Here is a 20,118-nt window from a genome sequence, read left to right as displayed (position 1 = left end):
GAAACTGATCATTATCACTGAGTCTTGAACATAAATATTAATAAACAGAAAGGGAAAAACTAGAATTGTTTTTTCTAGAAAACACCTTTTTATAGAGGGTGGGGGCTGTGGTTTGAGTTTCCATTTCTCATTTAGTTTGTATTACTGTGTTTTATACAGTGAGAGCACAGCGATGTGCTGCCAAAATTTGAACAAAGTGCTTCCTCAAAAATGTTCCACCTCATTCATTCATACATGCATTTCCCAGGGTAAAATATATTCCTGCCTCATCCAAAAATCCATTAGTTCCTTACTCTTCCTCCTTATCTTGTTAAATAAAAATGTATGTATTCCATATTTCCTCACTCCCCAAACTAATCATTCTCTAATTCTCTCCCCTCCCCCCAAGGTACAAGTATTTCTTGTCCTGCCTTGCTTATCCCTTGTCCTTCCATCTCAAGTAGGTTCCTTTAGGTGGCTCCTCTACCTGGCTACCTTCCATCAGCATTGATAGTGACGGATGTTTTGTACTGTGGCCTCTGCTGGCAGCAATGGTGGTAGGCAAGCAGTCATAGTATCTGGTTTTGAGGTGGTTGGTTGGATGTGGGTGAGGTTCTCTCTGATAGTGAGCTAGATACTTAACTTGGAGAATAGATTCCATTTGGTTTTTGAGTGTGTAAGCTCTCCTAGTTGGTGCTCATAGAATCATAGAATATCAGGGTTGGAAGGGACCCCAGAAGGTCATCTAGTCCAACCCCCTGCTCGAAGCAGGACCAATTCCCAGTTAAATCATCCCAGCCAGGGCTTTGTCAAGCCTGACCTTAAAAACCTCTAAGGAAGGAGATTCTACCACCTCCCTAGGTAACGCATTCCAGTGTTTCACCACCCTCTTAGTGAAAAAGTTTTTCCTAATATCCAATCTAAACCTCCCCCATTGCAACTTGAGACCATTACTCCTCATGATAGACCTAGCTCAGCGAGAGAGATGGGTTTTCGGTGGCTACAGAACTTCTGCCCCATGTGGCTTCAGCTTAGCCTTGTCTCTTTCCTTATCTCTTTTCCTTTTGTGTTGCTGGAGCTGTACGTTTCCTCATCCCTATATCCACCATGTGGAACATTCCCCATGCAATCTAGATACACTGACTGATGGGGGAATTCATGAAAGGCGTTCCCCCTCACAGCAGCTGTTAGTCATGCAATAGTGGGAGCAGAGAGACAGCTGAAAATTTGAATAAGTAAGTCCAACTTTAGCATTTTGGGTAGGTTATGAAATTTTTTGCTGTTTCCTCCACTTAACGTAATCAATTTGTATCCATGATGGTTGTGTCTCTGTGGAAAATTGGTATAAAGATGGTGGGGAAAGTTAGCGAGTTGATTCTTTGGGATGTGTTGCAAATTAATTTTACACATAGAGCATGTGTGAGAGAGATGGAGATCTTTAGACTCCAGAAGCTTCCTGACACAGAAGTGGAGCCCAGGTGTGTATACCTTAAGACCTTAGCAATCATGTTGTGTTTTTTCCTGGATGTCCTTACAAGAAAAAAAGCTAGACATGAAAGTTGAGATTCTCCATCACAGAGCCCATATTCTAGCTCTGTCAGTGAGGGACTCGTGTGTGGGTCCTCCAGCTCATTCGTGGACCAGCATCCTGTGAATCTTTTCAAATATACATTAGATGCCATATCTTTGGCCCCACTAAGTCCCACTGTATTGCTCTGGAAGTACAAGGGGGACTTAAAGCTGCCTCAGGTTGCCAGCTGAGGATTTCCTAGTTGAGGGTGAATTCTCATTCAGCATAGCCAACTCTGTGCAATTGCAAGTAATTATAAATTAGACCAGCACTAAGGTGTTATAACTTATATTGCTGCTCTGGTTTAAAACTATCTCTCCTCTCCCCCTTCAGGTACACTCAGGATCTGTGCTATTTTATTGAAATACCCACTCGTAATTTTAACTGAGTTAGTGTGTGTTTGTACAGAGCCTAATGCTGGTTGGGGCTTTCTAATGCTACAGTAATATTAGTGATCAATAATACAAAAGTGTTTTCAAACATTTTTTCCACTGCTTTTAAAAGTTAATACATCTTGTTTCCACTTTTGTAATAAACTTTGAATTATACTTAATCTTGTTATACTTCTTATTTTTACTCTTCCAGTCAAAGTGCTATGGCCAGACGTTGCTGACAGAGGTTTATAAGCATTTGAATTTGGTTGAGTCCGACTACTTTGGAATTGAGTTCCAGAACATCCAGTCATATTGGGTATGTCATGGTTCCTGATTAATTCATTATAAAAAGAATTCAGCTTGGATGAATGCTGCCACCTGACAGTCAGAAGAAGTTTGTGTATACTTGTGGCTATAAAGCTGGTTCACCTATCAATCAGGTCAATGTACTACTTCACAAAATATGTAATTTAAAAAGATACATAGGAAGAGAATCTGATTCATCTTACTCCCCCTCCATCCCAAAATAAAAATAAAAATAAATTATCCATTTACTGATGCTTCTGCTCAATAAAGGTGTTTGATCACATTAATTAAATCTTGTGGGCTATCAGCCCAGATATTGCCAATTGCTCTTTTTTCTTTTATTCCTTATTCTGCTTGTATTGTTTGAACTCAATCCTTTCCTTTCCCAAAATTTACATCAGAAGCATAGGAACTTTTTGAATGGCTTCTTTACCAACTTTGTGTTTTAAGAGAAGGAATTGACCACACACAGACTCTTCTTTATTATCTTTACACGGTATTGTAGCTTCAATGTATATATTCCAGACTATGATGAATGTTATAGGTTTTTTGTTCTATTTATGCTGCCCCCATATATTCAAAATTTATTAATTTTTGTCTGAAAATTCAAAGATGTAATACCCTCCCTCTGTGAAAATTAAGTTGCTCAAAATGCAGAGTCTCCACACAACATTACGTAGGCGTAATTTGGTCTAGTTAATGTCTTTCATTGCTTTCATTGTTGATGTTTTTTCAGTGTTTATATTGGTGGTAACTTTTTAAAAATATGAGTGCACATATGTAGGGATTATACTTTCTTTCGCTATAAAAGAGGAATAATTTTGTGGAAAACTCTGAAGTCACACTTTTTAGTCAAGCTTTGCATCACCATAGTTAAGTGAGCCAGGCCAAATGTAGAAGGGAAAGGGGAGGGCTGGCACTTAGCCTCCATCATACATGTAAAGCTGAGAATCTAAAGGTATGAGTTGCCAAAATTCCACACACTTTTTGATGTTTGTGTGCAATGGTGTGGTTTCAACATGGTTCCATGGCCCACTCCTTTCAGCATTGGTGGCACAGTTTGCTCCCTTTCTCGTGTGACTCCTTCCATACATTGACGAAGGAAACTTAGCACTATACTTATCACAGTGTTTTTTTTGCAATATATTTTTGTTGTTGATATATACCTACTTCAGGGGTGGCCAACCTGAGCTTGAGAAAGAGCTAGAATTTACCAATGTACATTGCCAAAGAGCCACAGTAATAAGTCAGCAGCCCCCCATCAACTCCCCCACCCTGCTCCCAGTGCCTACTACCCACCGACAGCCCTGCCAATCAGCGCCTCCCCCTCCCTCCCTGCACCTCCCAATCAGCTGTTTCGAGGCTTTGTTGGGGGGGGAGGAGTGAGGGCAAGGCAGGCTCGGGGAAGGGGTGGAGTGGGGGAAGGGCCTGTGGCAGAGCCAGGGGTTGAGCAGTGAGCACTCCCTGACACATTGGAAAGTTGGCACTTGTAGCTCCAGCCCCGGAGTCAATGCCTATGCAAGGACTGCATATAAACTTCTGAAGAGCCGCATGCGGCTCTGGAGCCACAGGTTGGGCACCCCGACCTACTTCTTAAGATTAAATCATGGCTAAGCATATTTGTTTAACTGGTGGAAGAAAATTGTTATGCTATTCAGTGAAATAGGGAGGGAGATATACATGTTCATTTAGTAAGTACTTCTTACAGTTGGTTTTTGGTTTTGATGTTTTACAACATTTATGACAGGTTTCAGAGTAGCAGCTGTGTTAGTCTGTATTCGCAAAAAGAAAAGGAGTACTTGTGGCACCTTAGAGACTAACAAATTTATTTGAGCATAAGCTTTCGTGAGCTACACAAAGTAAACCTATTTCCTCATGTTTATTCTCCCCCTCCACTGTTCCTCAGATGTTCTTGTGAACTGCTGGAAATGGCCCACCTTGATTATCACTACAAAAGGTTTCCCCCTGCTCTCCTGCTGGTATTAACTCATCTTAAGTGATCACTCTCCTTACAGTGTGTATGGTAACACCCATTGTTTCATGTTCTCTGTATATATAAACCTCCCCACTGTATTTTCCACTGAATGCATCCGATGAAGTGAGCTGTAGCTCACGAAAGCTTATGCTCAAATAAATTTGTTAGTCTCTAAGGTGCCACAAATACTCCTTTTCTTTTTACAACATTTATGTAGCATTAGAGTATGGATATTAATTTTTAACTTTTGTCTCACTTCCAGATTTGGCTTGAACCTATGAAACCTGTCATTAAACAAGTACGAAGTAAGTACATATTTAATTTTTTTTTAAAAGTTTTCCTTTAATTTTCAGGAATTTAATTTGGTTTGTTTTCATAGTTGTTACTTGATTTTTATAGTCAGGTTTGCTGGTTTTGTGCTTGTCATTACCATACATAGTTGATTAAACATACATCTACAAACTCAAACCTTCAAGATGGTTTCAAGCCCTCTAATAGTATCAAAAATTTCTAGAATATATGGCATTCATAGTTTTACTACCCTATTGAATTACTGCATGCTTTGTGGGCTATTTTGAATTAAATGTAAATGTTTCTTTTTCTAGAAAGCTAACTTGCTGCTTCCTCAGAGACCTAAATCTTGTCCAGTGAATTGCTTGCTATTTGTCCATAAGGTCTCTGTTCTGTGAGGTTTGAATACCCACTTCCATTCACTTAAGTGGAGGCTGAGTGTGTTCAGTATCTCATATATGATTAAGCTCTAAGACAGCCAACAAATGGAAGACTTATTTTCCTCCTTATAAGCCTTCCTTGTATCTAAATCCCAATATATGCTTTGCTTTGATACAGTTAATTTATAAAATGTGAATATCTTGTGTTGTGTTAGACCACAAAACGATAAAGCACCCAATTGCTTCCGTTGTGGTAACACGTAGTAGCCATAAACGACACAATCTTGGTCTTGTTCCTTATGGACTCTGCAGTAGGGGATTACATTCTTAACATCTTTGAGATATCCTTCTCTAAATGTGGCACGCCATCTCTACAGATAGTGTGAAGTGTATACACAAACTTGAGTCTGATACCAGCTAACTTGAGTCTGGAATGTGGGAAATCTAAAGTCCTTAGTTGTGTTGTGTTAAGCCATGACTAACGGCCCTGTTAAACATGGATTCAGAAGGCAGCTATCTATTTAGTTATTTAGCGGATATTTGGAAAATATTTTTTGGAAGAGGGAAATAAAGGGTTCGTATTTGGACTTGTAAACCTTAATCTGGGTGGAACTTCAAATTACTGAGAACCTGTCACTTTGCAATGATATACATCTGGGTAGATTGGATCAGATGCTGTTAGTTTTAGGTGAAGAGTATCAGTCACTTTGTTGGAGCTTTGTTTAGCTTAGGTTGTTTTGATGTGGAAAGAAACAGAAATGTTCTGGTTTACTACACCCATTATGTAGGAGGAGGACAATCTCTGTGGTGAAATTGCTTCCAGTCTTTGCCCAATAAGAGAGAGTTGCAGCACGGACATTCTCTGCTTTATTTTTCATCAAAGGCCTAAAGAAAGGATGGAAATGTGAGCCAATATCATTTGAAATCTAGCATGTGCAGCCTAATTCTTCAACCATGTAAAAGACATTCCTCTTCTAGAACAGGATCAAATTGGATACTCATTTGCTGCTTTTAAATGTAGGGGTTCATGGAATCACAAGTGCAGGAATGTGTGGTGGATTCCCACTCCTGCCAACAGATTTATTGACTACACTATACAGGGCCTTTCTGTAATAATTTTTGGAGTTATTTTTTTCCGTTGCTGACAGTAGTCTGCGGAAGCTTACGTTAAGGAAGGAGGTCTTTGACAAATGGCCCCAGAACACTATAGAAAGTTAGTATTTGGAAGTTTCTTTAGAAATTCTTCAATATAAACTGACCAACAAGAAATTGAGATGAACTGACTTTTTAGCTTAAACCCATGGTGCAAGTTTCCAACTTTCATCCTCTTCAACCTTAGAAAAATAAATAAATAGGCATAGTACTAGCTATAGAGAGAGGCTCTCCTGAAGAGGCTAAGTTCATTGTTCTGTAGAATTACCAATGGCAAGTTTCCCTTTTAAAGGATCATCTCCTTTTGCATGCCAGATGATAGCTCCTGTGTATTCAAATGGTTTCTCTCTTGGGAGAGGAATTCTCTCCCAAGGAGAACAGTTGACAAAAAATTGGTGGGACCGTCACACTGTCTGAAGTGGCTTACGACCGAGTGTGCCAATTTCAGGGCAGATTGTCAAAAAGCAGGGCAGACAACCCAACCTGGTTGTATGTTCTATAATTACATTTCACCAACCCAGTAACAAATTTGAACGCCCAAAGTACTACAATAGGCTTATAACGGAGTCACAGACAATTCCCTTGGACATTTGTCTGTCTTGCCACCGCAAACTGGAATATATGATAAATAGTCACTTACACCAAAAATCACAAAATATTCAGGTTGCTTCCCATCCCAAGAGACCAGTCACTTACCCTAGATCAATTTGTACCTTAGATCTCACACTAAAGAAAATGTTGGTAGCCAATCCTGTAATAAATTAGCTAAAAGTTTATCATCAGTGGTTTGAGCATTGGCCTGCTAAACCCACGGTTGTGAGTTCAATCCTTGAGGGGTCATTTAGGGATCTGGGGCAAAAATTGGGGATTGGTCCTGCTTTGAGCAGGGGGTTGGACTAGATGACCTCCTGAGGTCCCTTCCAACCCTGATATGCTATGATTCTATGAAATGAGTTTATCTGAGTTTCAAAAGGTGACACAGTTGTAGTAATCTGTCAATTCAAAATGTGTTTTAGGGCTAACCCATGCCAAACAGCATGGGGATTTCTTTGCTTATGTTTAGGAATCTTTGTCCCTCAGTGTCCAGACAGCGTGAAGGAGATTGTTTCTCCTCATCAGGGATTTTTATCCACTCCAGTTTCCAAACTGATGGGATGAGTTCATGTGTAGGTCTCTCCTTGCTGGAGAGAATTAGGAATACAATCAACAAGGTCTCTGTCCTTCGATGCTATACATGTTATTTGCTAATAATGGACCATGTTGTGTGCTGAGCACTTTATCTTAATCAATGCTGCTCCTCCTGTTTGTTGAGTTACACAATTACAGAGGTTTACAAGGCAAACACTCAATATAAATCTATACCATGGGCTATAGAGATTATAAGCGAGATCAATACATGCAGCATCCTACAGGCATTTTATAAAAGGCTAAACACATTCTTATCAACTTGACATTTAATATCTATTTTGACAATGCTAACGCACGGGCAAGCAAGACTGGTTTCCAGCTATACATTCGTAAGTGTTCAGTGAGGCCCAGGGCATTGGCTTGAGCTGGCACCTGGTTTGCCAGCATCACGGAGACACTTACAGGCATCAGCTGTGCAGTCATGCATCTAGCAAGTGCCTGTTCATTCTGTGTGCATCATGTACCATACTAGAATAGACTGGGAAAACTTAGATTTATACTAATATCTGCTACCTAATCGTACTGATGGCCAGGTGCTACCTGGTGAATAGTTTCATCAAAATACTGTCTTTGCAGACCATGGCCCAGAACATGGTGACATGCTAAACTATGGCCGAGGCCATTATCTGCTGACCTAAAGTCTATATTAAATTGAGTCTTTTTTTAGGTCAACTAGATTTTTAGGCCCTAAAAGACATTGGTGGTGGTGGTGACTATCTTTTGTCCCATGTTAAACCTGCAACTGCTGGAAAAGGAGGTTCAGTTTTTTAAAGCTGTTTTTGGGTAACTCCCAAGAGAGTGCTTTTCTTAAGTTAGTACTGAATAATGGAACTCCCTTTCCACACTCTCCTACTTTTAAAATTGACTTGAGAAACAAAACTTGCAGTAAAAGTATGTGCATTCATGCAGAGAACTTTGAAAGTGTCACTTGTCTGCATGAACAATTTATTTTAGCTATTCTTATGGCAGGCTGTGCACAAGGACATTTTGAATGGAAGAATTCTAACAGAACTTATATTGCATGTACAGCTCTTTGAGAATGAATTAACTGCTTTATTGGTTTTAAAATACATTAATTAGCAGGCAAGTATTGAGGCATGGACGAATGAAAACTGAAACTAAGGATTGTTTTTCATATTTTAAATCAACTAACTTTTTCCTTTGTGGAATTGTACAAAATATAGCTTTCCTTTTCAAGACTTTAAAAGGGTGTGGGAAATAGTGTGTGTAAATGCTTTCCATTTTATTTTAAATGTCTTAAAAGTAAAATGTACTTCAATTTCAAGTATGCTTGAAATTCTGTGACCTGAACACTAACAGATGTTTCAGATGAGCAGGTTTCTTGTTTTAAGTATTGCAGTTGAAAACAGAAAATCTCATTCTCCTTCAGTGAGGATTGCTCAGATCATCTAAGTTGCTCAGAACTCCAACAATAATATAAAGTCTTTCCCTGTACTTTCTCTTTTTTTGGTTAATATTGATGTACTACTTGTTTTTTCAGTGTTTCCTTATGTTTTAATTTCTCAGCAAGAAGGTGGTGAGGGTAGGTGTTCAATGGTCTTTAAGTTAATACAGTTCAGACATGATTATAGTTTTAGTGTATGGAGTTTATACAAATCTGTGAAGTAAATGATGTGTATGTAGTTTGGAGTCTTTGCTGACATGTTCTATGGCTGTAAAGACTTTAAAATATACTAAGAACATTACTAAAATTTACACTTGAACCAACCCTCTCTGTTCATCTATTTTGAATATATATAGACTTTTGTACAGTGTTCAGTAGGGAGTTTATTTTCAATGACTTTGATAAAGAATATGGCAGTCACATTTGTCAAAGACTAGTTAATTTTTTTTTTAAAGAACATACATGTTTCCCCATTTATAATATGATGTAGTCACTGACTTGGAGAAAAACTGACCTGCTAGCTTTATGGCAAATAACTAATAATCTGCCATTAGAAAAGGGCTTCCAAATTCCTCCAGTCTAAATTATAATGACCCTGGATATATCCTGCCTGCAACACACATGACCTACACGTTGTGGTAAACCCAGGACAAACAGCTACAAAAGAGGGGTAATAATTAGTCCCAGGGGATTAAAAGGCCCCTCCCTATCCACTGAGGAGAGAGAACCATGGGGCAATAAGGTTCAGCTGGAAAAGGGGTTCCTAGGTAACCAATTAGGTTCAGCTGACTCCAACTACTTGGGACCTTTTTAAACCCTCCCCTGGGTGGTAGGAGGGGGAGAGTGCAGGAGTGAGAGGAGCAGGGAAGCTGCCAGTAGGCTGTTTGCAGCAAGACACCAAACCTTCCCAGTAGGGAGGCTGCGCTCGCTCCCCAGAAGGGAAAGAAAACAAGCACAAGGGACTGACTGAGAGGAGTAACAGGACCCTGTTCCACCTATAAGGATTCACCTTGCCCCAAACCTGAGTCTCCAAGGCTAAAAAGAACTGAGCCTACTGAGGCGAGTAAGGTATTCTGCCACAACATATATACCCAGAGTATGAGTGTGGTTCTATATGTGCAGGGGGCTTTCAAAGGTCTGGGATGGTACTTTCAAAAGTGCTCAACATTAGCTTAACTCTGCTCCCATTGATGAATTAGGCAATTTTCTTCAAAGGAAGCAGAGTTAGGCCAACGCTGAGTGCTTTTGAAAATCCCACTCATAACATCTCTAAAGATGCTCCTGATTTACACAAGTGGTCAGGTTTCAGAGAAACAGACGAATTAGTCTGTATCAGTAAAAACAACAAGGAGTCCTTGTGGCATCTTAGAGACTAACAAATTTATTTGGGCATAAGCTTTCGTGGGACAGGGAAAGTTTATGCCCATATAAATTTGTTAGTCTCTAAGGTGCCACAAGGACTCCTCGTTGTTTTTACAAATGGTCAGGTGACTCTATTCCACCTCAACAAGCAGAAAGGGATAGGATACTGACTTTTGTTTTTGAAACCTTATATATATGTAGTTGGGCACTGTCCTGCAAGATGCTCCCAACAACCACTTGGCTGTCGGGAATAGACACTGTCTGGTGTTGACTCTCACAGATAGTCAGTGGCTCATAGAATATCAGGAATATTCTCAGGTGATAGTGGAATGGATTCCCAATGGAGGGCACCAAAAATATATCTATTCACCATTCTTCTGAACAGCCCATCTTGCAAAAACCTTATTGGTACTGGCAGCTTGTGTGTTCTCTCTGCAGTTTCTCCCCATTCTTTCTAATAGCAAAGGTCCTTACCAAGCTCAGGAGAGGCAAAGCTTCCGTGATCTTAATCACTCTCTTCTAGCTGTAGCAGATCTTGTTCTCTAATTGCTCGGGTGGAGTTGGTGTGAAAGTCTGGCCATATTTGATCCCACAGAACACTGTTTCCTCTCTGCTCCCAGCCAAGGATCTCTCTGTCAGCATGGCTGCTAAGAGGATAGGAACAGAGAGATTTGTCTAAACATGTGGAAAATGGGGAAATACATTGGGGGTATATGATATTTATAAAAAGTACAGGTATCTGTGTGGTATTACCCTCCCTGATTACATAGTTAAATCATAGAGTTATAGAATTATAGAAATCTAGGGCTAGAAGGGATCTCGACAAGTCATCAGTCCAGCCCCTTATGCTGAAGCAGGGCCAAGTAAACCTAGACAATCCATCCAAACAGGTGTTTGTCCAGCAGGTTTTAAAAACCTCCAGTGATGGGGATTCCACAACCTCCCTTGGTAACCAAATCCATAGTTTAACTACCCTAGAAAGATTTTCCTAATATCTAACCTAAATCTCCCTTACTGCACGTTATACCCATTACTGCTTATCCTATCTTCAGTGAACACGAAGATCAATTCATCACAGTCTTCTTTATAACAGCCCTTAAAATATTTGAAGATTGGAATCAGGTCTCCCCTCAGTCTTCTTTTCTCAAGACTAAACATGCCCTTGGTTTTTTAATTTTTCCTCATAGATCAGGTTTTCTAAATCTTTTACCATTTTTGTTGCTCTCCTCTGGATTTCTCTCTAGTTTGTCCACATCTTCCCTAAAGTGTGGCGCCCAGAATTGGATGCAATACTCCAGCGGAGGCCTCACCTCCCTTGTTTTACATATAAAACTCCTGTTAATACATCCCATAATATTAGTCTTTTTTCGCAACAACATCGCATTGTTGAGTCATGTTCAGTTTTTGATCCACTACAACCCCTATATCCTTCTCAGCAGTATTACCACATAGCTAGTTATTCCTCATTTTGTAGTTGTGCATTTGATTTTTCTTCCTAAGTGAAGTACTCTGTACTGATCTTACTGAATTTCATCTTGTTGAAATCAGACCAGTTCTCAAATTTGTCAAGGTTGTTTTGAATTATAATTCTGTCCTCCAAAATGTTTGTAATCCCTCCTACTGTGGTGTCATCTGCATACTCTTCACTCCATTACCCAAGTTGTTAATGGAAATATTGAATAGTACCAGACCAGGCCTGACCCCAGCGGGATCTTCCTAGATACGTCTGCTTAGTCAGATAGCAAACCATTGAGAACTACTCTTTGAGTGTTGTCTTTCAACCAGTTGTACACCCTTTTTATAGTAATTTCATCTAGACTACATTTCCTTAGTTTGAGTGTCATGTGGGGATTGTATCAAAAGCTGTACTTAAAATAAAGATATATCACATCTACTGCTTCCTCCCTATCACTAAGCCAATAACTCTGTCAATGAAGGAAATTAGATTGGCATGATTTTCTTCTTGACAAATCCATGCTAGCTATTCCTTATAATCCTATTATCCTCCTAGATGCTTACAAATTGAATGTTTAATAATTTGTTCCAGTATCTTTCCAGGTATTGAAGTTAGGATGACTGTTCTGTAATTCCGCAGATCCTCTTTTGCCCTTCTCTAGTCCTTCGGGAACTCACCCATCCTCCCTAAACTCTGAGGTAGTTGTTAATGGTGCCGAGATTGATTCATTTATATCTTATGTACCTTAGGGTGGATTTCATCAGGCCCTGCCGACTTGAATGCATTTAATTTATCTAAATATTTTTTAAGATGTTCTTTCCCTATTTTGACTTGTTCCCCCTTGCTATTAATATTAATTGTGTTGAGTATCTGATCACCAATAAACTTTCTAGTAAAGACTGAAGCAATATAGACATTAAACACCTCATTAAAAACCTCAACTGCCTTATTGTCATTCTCCTTTCCCTTTAAGTAGAGGATTTACACTTTCCTTAGTCTTTTTCTTGCTCATAGTGTATTTAAGAACATAAGAACGGCCATACTGCGTCAGACCAATGGTCCATCTAGTGCAGTATCCTGTCTTCCAACAGAGGCCAATAGCCATTGCGTTGTGTGAAGAAATACTTCCTTTTGTTTGTTTTAAACCTGCTGCCTATTAATTTCATTTGATGACCCCTAGTTCTTGTGTTATGAGAAGGAGTAAATAATACTTCCGTATTTACTTTCTCCACCCCAGTCATGATTTTATAGACTTCTATCATAGCCCCTGCTTAGTCATCTCTTTTCCAGGCTGAAAAGTCCCAGTCTTATTAATCTCTCCTCATATGGAAGCTGTTCCATACCCCTTTTCTGTACCTTTTTCAATTCCAATATATCTTTTTTGAGATGGGGTGACCAGATCACGCAGTATTCAAGATGTGGGCATACCGTGGATTTATATAGAGGCAATATGATATTTTCTGCCTTATTATCTATCCCTTTCTTAATGATTCCCAACATTCTGTTAGCTTTTTTGACTGCCGCTGCACATTGAGTGGATGTTTTCAGAGAACTATCTATGGTGACTCCAAGATCTCTTTTTTGTGTGGTAACAGCTGATTTAGACCCCATCATTTTATATAGTTGAGATTGTATTTTTCAATGTGCATTACTTTGCATTTACCAATACTGAATTTCATCTGCTATTTTGTTGCCAGTCACCCAGTTTTGTGAGATCCCTTTATAAGTCTTCACAGTCTGCTTTAAACTTAACTATCTTGAGTAGTTTTGTATCATCTGCAAATGTTGCCACCTCACTGTTTACCCCTTTTTCCAGATCATTTATGAATGTGTTGCACAGCACCTTGTGTTGTCACCAGATCAGTTACGAATGTGTTGAATAGTACAGGTCTAAGCACACCTGTATTTACCTCTCTCCATTCTAAAAACTGACCATTTATTCGTGTCTTCACCAAGTGCATGGCGGTTGTAGCAGCTTTTCTCTGTTGCCGCCATGTACATGTCTGCCCCTACCTAGATGACTGGCTCCTCCAGGGCCGCTCCCGTCAGCAGGTGGAAACACAGGTGAATATAGTCAGAGACACTTTCGACCAACTAGGTCTCATACTCAACATCAGCAAATCCGTGCTCACTCCAACTCAAAGAATAGAGTTCATTGGAACTGTTCTGGACGTGACTCAAGCGAGAGGATTTCTGCCAGAGATGCGTCACCTGTCCCTCTCACAAATAATCAGCAGTCTTTCCAGCTTCCCCACCACCACAGCAAGGCAGTGTCTCAGGCTGTTAGGCCATATGGCAGCCTACACATAACTGGTTCAACACGCCAGCTTGCGACTCAGACCCTTGCAAGTGTGGCTGGCGTCCGTGTATCAACTGGGCCGCAACAGTCTGGACACAGTGCTAACCATCCCTTGGCACACCCTCGATTCACTACAGTGGTGGCTGAATCCTCACGCAGTAGGCGCCGGAGTTCCTTTTCACCCACCCCAACCCACCCTGACCTTAGTTACAGACGCGTCCCGTTTTGGGCTGGGGAGTGCACCTCGGGAGCCTAACAACTCAGGGCTTGTGGCAAGTAGAGGAATTGGCCCTACATATCCACATCAAAGAACTCAGGGTGATCCATCTCGCCTGCCAGGCATTCTTGTCTCGCTTGCAGGGCCATTGCGTAGCAGTGATGATGGACAACACCACAGCTATGTTTTATGTAAATGAAGCAAGGCGGAGCCCACTTGTCTCTTCTCTGTCAGGAAGCCCTCCTACTATGGGAATTTTGCTTAGCCCACTCCATTCTCCTCCAGCCCTCATACCTGCCAGGCGTTCAGAACATTCTGGCGGACAGACTGAGCAGATGCTTCCTCACATACGAGTGGTCAATCCGCCGGACATCATCCACTCCATCTTCCACAGCTGGGGGTTTCCCCAAATCGACCTGTTCGCCACATGGGCCAACAGGAAGTGCCCAACCTTTTGCTCCTTCAGGAGTCGCAGTCCAGGCTCGATCACAGATGCGTTCATGATCCCATGGAATGGGCAGCTGCTATACGCCTTCCCACCATTTCCACTGATCCACAAAGTGCTCCTCAAAATCCGCGGGGACAAAGCGGACATCATTTTAATGGCTCCAGCTTGGCTTCGCCACTACTGGTACCCCACCCTCATGGACTTATTGGTCCAGCTGCTGATACGGCTACCTCTCATTCCCGACCTCATTACAAAGAACCAAAGTCTCCTCCTTCACTCAGACCTTCTGTCTCTCCACCTCATGGCCTGGAGAATCCTTGGCTAAGTCAGGCAGAGCTTGCCTGTTTGGATCAGGTGAAGCAGGTCCTTCTGGAAAGCCGCAAATCGTCTACTAGGGCCACATACAGGGCGAAATGGAAAAGATTCTCCAGCTGGTGCGCCCAAAGGCAGGTGCTCCCATCCCAGGCCCTCATTCCTTTTATCCTGGACTATCTCATGTACCTAAAAGACAAGCGTCTTGCATTTGGTTCTTTCAAGGTCCACCTTGCGGCCATCTCAGCCTTCCATCCAGGCGATTCTGGTCGTTCAATGTTCGCTAATCCCATTGTGGGTCGTTTCCTGAAAGGCCTGGAGAAGATACATCCCCTGATAAAGCACCCCATCCTGGCTTGGGACCTTAACCTAGTCCTCTCCCGCCTCATGGGTCCTCCCTTTGAGCCCTCCTGTCCACTTCTTTACCTCTCTTGGAAAGTAACTTTTCTGGTGGCTATCACCTTGGCATGATGTGTGTCTGAGCTGCAGGCCCTCACCTCAGAGCGCCTGTACACGATTTTTCATAAAGACAAGGTGCAACGTAGGCCTCGTCCAGCTTTCCTTCCCAAGGTGGTGTCCCGTTTTCGTATTAGCCGGGACATCTTTCTGCCTGTCTTTTGCCCAAAACCACACAACAGCTTTCCAGAACAAAAGCTGTACTCGCTGGATATCAGGAGGGCACTCGCTTTCTACATCGAGCGAACAAGGCTGTTTGGAAAGACAACTCAGTTTTTTTTTTTTTTTTTTTTTGCAATAGCAGAACGGATGAAGGGATTACCAGTCTCTTCCCAGCGGCTCTCCTCCTGGATCACCACTTGTATCCGCACCTGTTATGACTTGGCAATAGTTCCTCTACCTGCTATTACAGCTCACTCCACGAGGGCACAGGCCTTGTCGGCAGCCTTTCTAGCCCAAGTACCTCTCCAGGAAATCTGCAGGGCCGTGACGTGGTCTTCTGTGTATACTTTCACGTCGCATTACGCCATCGTCCACCAATACAGAAATGATGCGGCCTTCGGTAGAGCAGTACTATGGTCAGCAATACCTTGACTCCGACCCCACCTCCTAGGTAAGGCTTGAGAGTCACCTAACTGGAATTGATATGAGCAAGCACTCAAAGAAGAAAAAACGGTTACTCACCTTTTATAACTGTTGTTCTTTGAGATGTGTTGCTCATATCTATTCCATTCCCCCCCACCTTCCCCTCTGTTGGAGTAGCCAGCAAGAAGGAACTGAAGGGGGGTCGGGCTGGCAGGGTCAAATATAGAGAACCATACTGGCGCCACTCCAGGGGGCTCCACAGGCGGCCCAACAGGTAGCTGCTAGGGAAAAAACTTCCGACAGCTGTGCACATGGTGTGCGCACGCAACTAACTGAAATAGAGATGAGCAACATATCTCGAAGAACAACAATTACAAAAGGTGAGTAACCGTTTTTTAATTTTTTCAGCCTAATGAAGTGGAAGTATTTATTTCTAGAGACACATCACTGAGAACTTTAAAGTGTTCAAGAGTGGTGATCTGTTATTGTCTCTAAATAGGTTTCAGAGTAACAGCCGTGTTAGTCTGTATTCGCAAAAAGAAAAGGAGTACTTGTGGCACCTTAGAGACTAACCAATTTATTTGAGCATAAGCTTTCGTGAGCTACAGCTCACTTCATCGGATGCATACCGTGGCTGCATACAGTATGCATCCGATGAAGTGAGCTGTAGCTCACGAAAGCTTATGCTCAAATAAATTGGTTAGTCTCTAAGGTGCCACAAGTACTCCTTTTCTTTTTGTCTCTAAATAGGAACCCTAATTATTTCACTCTGAGGGGTTTTATTCACATTCTCCTTTTTCCTCCAACTATCCCATGTCCTACTTCCTTTCCTCTGGTTGGGGCTGTAGTCACAATGAGGGTCATAGAATCATAGAATATCAGGGTTGGAAGGGACCCCAGAAGGTCATCTAGTCCAACCCCCTGCTCGAAGCAGGACCAATTCCCAGTTAAATCATCCCAGCCAGGGCTTTGTCAAGCCTGACCTTAAAAACTTCCAAGGAAGGAGATTCTACCACCTCCCTAGGTAACGCATTCCAGTGTTTCACCACCCTCTTAGTGAAAAAGTTTTTCCTAATATCCAACCTAAACCTCCCCCACTGCAACTTGAGACCATTACTCCTCGTCCTGTCCTCTTCTACCACTGAGAATAGTCTAGAACCATCCTCTCTGGAACCCCCTTTCAGGTAGTTGAAAGCAGCTATCAAATCCCCCCTCATTCTTCTCTTCTGCAGACTAAACAATCCCAGTTCCCTCAGCCTCTCCTCATAAGTCATGCGTTCCAGACCCCTAATCATTTTTGTTGCCCTTCGCTGGACTCTCTCCAATTTATCCACGTCCTTCTTGTAGTGTGGGGCCCAAAACTGGACACAGTACTCCAGATGAGGCCTCACCAATGTCGAATAGAGGGGAACGATCACGTCCCTCGATCTGCTCGCTATGCCCCTACTTATACATCCCAAAATGCCATTGGCCTTCTTGGCAACAAGGGCACACTGCTGACTCATATCCAGCTTCTCGTCCACTGTCACCCCTAGGTCCTTTTCCGCAGAACTGCTGCCTAGCCATTCGGTCCCTAGTCTGTAGCTGTGCATTGGGTTCTTCCGTCCTAAGTGCAGGACCCTGCACTTATCCTTACTGAACCTCATCAGGTTTCTTTTGGCCCAATCCTCCAATTTGTCTAGGTCCTTCTGTATCCTGTCCCTCCCCTCCAGCGTATCTACCACTCCTCCCAGTTTAGTATCATCCGCAAATTTGCTGAGAGTGCAATCCACACCATCCTCCAGATCATTTATGAAGATATTGAACAAAACCGGCCCCAGGACCGACCCCTGGGGCACTCCACTTGACACCGGCTGCCAACTAGACATGGAGCCATTGATCGCTACCCGTTGAGCCCGACAATCTAGCCAACTTTCTACCCACCTTATAGTGCATTCATCCAGCCCATACTTCTTTAACTTGCTGACAAGAATACTGTGGGAGACCGTGTCAAAAGCTTTGCTAAAGTCAGGAAACAATACATCCACTGCTTTCCCTTCATCCACAGAATCAGTAATCTCATCATAGAAGGCTATTAGATTAGTCAGGCATGACCTACCCTTGGTGAATCCATGCTGACTGTTCCAGACTAGGGACCGAATGGCTAGGCAGCAGTTCTGCGGAAAAGGACCTAGGGGTGACAGTGGACGAGAAGCTGGATATGAGTCAGCAGTGTTCCCTTGTTGCCAAGAAGGCCAATGGCATTTTGGGATGTATAAGTAGGGGCATAGCGAGCAGATCGAGGGACGTGATCGTTCCCCTCTATTCGACACTGGTGAGGCCTCATCTGGAGTACTGTGTCCAGTTTTGGGCCCCACACTACAAGAAGGATGTGGATAAATTGGAGAGAGTCCAGCGAAGGGCAACAAAAATGATTAGGGGTCTGGAACACATGACTTATGAGGAGAGGCTGAGGGAGCTGGGATTGTTTAGTCTGCAGAAGAGAATCATAGAATATCAGGGTTGGAAGGGACCCCAGAAGGTCATCTAGTCCAACCCCCTGCTCGAAGCAGGACCAATTCCCAGTTAAATCATCCCAGCCAAGGCTTTGTCAAGCCTGACCTTAAAAACTTCCAAGGAAGGAGATTCTACCACCTCCCTAGGTAACGCATTCCAGTGTTTCACCACCCTCTTAGTGAAAAAGTTTTTCCTAATATCCAACCTAAACCTCCCCCACTGCAACTTGAGACCATTACTCCTTGTCCTGTCCTCTTCTACCACTGAGAATAGTCTAGAACCATCCTCTCTGGAACCACCTCTCAGGTAGTTGAAAGCAGCTATCAAATCCCCCCTCATTCTTCTCTTCTGCAGACTAAACATTCCCAGTTCCCTCAGCCTCTCCTCATAAGTCATGCGTTCCAGACCCCTAATCATTTTTGTTGCCCTTCGCTGGACTCTCTCCAATTTATCCACGTCCTTCTTGTAGTGTGGGGCCCAAAACTGGACACAGAACTGGGCCCAGATGAGGCCTCACCAGTGTCGAATACAAGGGAACGATCACGTCCCTCGATCTGCTCGCTATGCCCCTACTTATACATCCCAAAATGCCATTGGCCTTCTTGGCAACAAGGGCACACTGCTGACTCATATCCAGCTTCTCGTCCACTGTCACCCCTAGGTCCTTTTCCGCAGAACTGCTGCCTAGCCATTCGGTCCCTAGTCTGTAGCGGTGCATTGGATTCTTCCATCCTAAGTGCAGGACCCTGCACTTATCCTTATTGAACCTCATCAGATTTCTTTTGGCCCAATCCTCCAATTTGTCTAGGTCCTTCTGTATCCTGTCCCTCCCCTCCAGCGTATCTACCACTCCTCCCAGTTTAGTATCATCCGCAAATTTGCTGAGAGTGCAATCCACACCATCCTCCAGATCATTTATGAAGATATTGAACAAAACCGGCCCCAGGACCGACCCCTGGGGCACTCCACTTGACACCGGCTGCCAACTAGACATGGAGCCATTGATCGCTACCCGTTGAGCCCGACAATCTAGTTCAATCATCCACAGAACCAGTAATCTCATCATAAAGGCGATTAGATTAGTCAGGCATGACCTTCCTTGGTGAATCCATGCTGACTGTTCCTGATCACTTTCCTCTCATGTAAGTGCTTCAGGATTGATTCTTTGAGGACCTGCTCCATGATTTTTCCAGGGACTGAGGTGAGGCTGACTGGCCTGTAGTTCCCAGGATCCTCCTCCTTCCCTTTTTTAAAGATTGGCACTACATTAGCCTTTTTCCAGTCATCCGGGACTTCCCCCGTTCGCCACGAGTTTTCAAAGATAATGGCCAAGGGCTCTGCAATCACAGCCGCCAATTCCTTCAGCACTCTCGGATGCAACTCGTCCGGCCCCATGGACTTGTGCACGTCCAGCTTTTCTAAATAGTCCCTAACCACCTCTATCTCCACAGAGGGCTGGCCATCTCTTCCCCATTTTGTGATGCCCAGCGCAGCAGTCTGGGAGCTGACCTTGTTAGTGAAAACAGAGGCAAAAAAAGCATTGAGTACATTAGCTTTTTCCACATCCTCTGTCACTAGGTTGCCTCCCTCATTCAGTAAGGGGCCCACACTTTCCTTGGCTTTCTTCTTGTTGCCAACATACCTGAAGAAACCCTTCTTGTTACTCTTGACATCTCTTGCTAGCTGCAGCTCCAGGTGCGATTTGGCCCTCCTGATATCTTTCCTACATGCCCGAGCAATATTTTCATACTCTTCCCTGGTCATATGTCCAACCTTCCACTTCTTGTAAGCTTCTTTTTTATGTTTAAGATCCGCTAGGATTTCACCATTAAGCCAAGCTGGTCGCCTGCCATATTTACTATTCTTT

General features: G+C 42.7%; 1 protein-coding gene across 20 annotated transcripts in view; it reads left to right on the top strand.

Moving 5' to 3' along the window:
* The window catches only part of FARP2 (FERM, ARH/RhoGEF and pleckstrin domain protein 2), a 217,540-nt gene that overhangs the window by 64,096 nt on the left and 133,326 nt on the right, over positions 1 to 20,118 (top strand). For 19 of the 20 annotated variants that reach the window (XR_005226739.1, XR_006283770.1, XR_006283769.1 and 16 more), the window contains 2 exons: positions 2,135 to 2,239; positions 4,467 to 4,509. Coding sequence is in view for 16 of the 20 variants with exons in the window: in XM_043522447.1 (XP_043378382.1) it covers positions 2,135 to 2,239; positions 4,467 to 4,509 (148 nt within the window). In the remaining 4 variants the exon portion in view is untranslated. The remainder of the gene's footprint in view (positions 1 to 2,134; positions 2,240 to 4,466; positions 4,510 to 20,118) is intronic. The other variant, XM_037908756.2, reaches the window with a different exon arrangement.

Source organism: Chelonia mydas, chromosome 9, assembly GCF_015237465.2.
Source record: "Chelonia mydas isolate rCheMyd1 chromosome 9, rCheMyd1.pri.v2, whole genome shotgun sequence".
NCBI lineage: Eukaryota > Metazoa > Chordata > Testudines > Cheloniidae > Chelonia > Chelonia mydas.
This window is presented reverse-complemented; position numbering and strand designations above follow the sequence as displayed.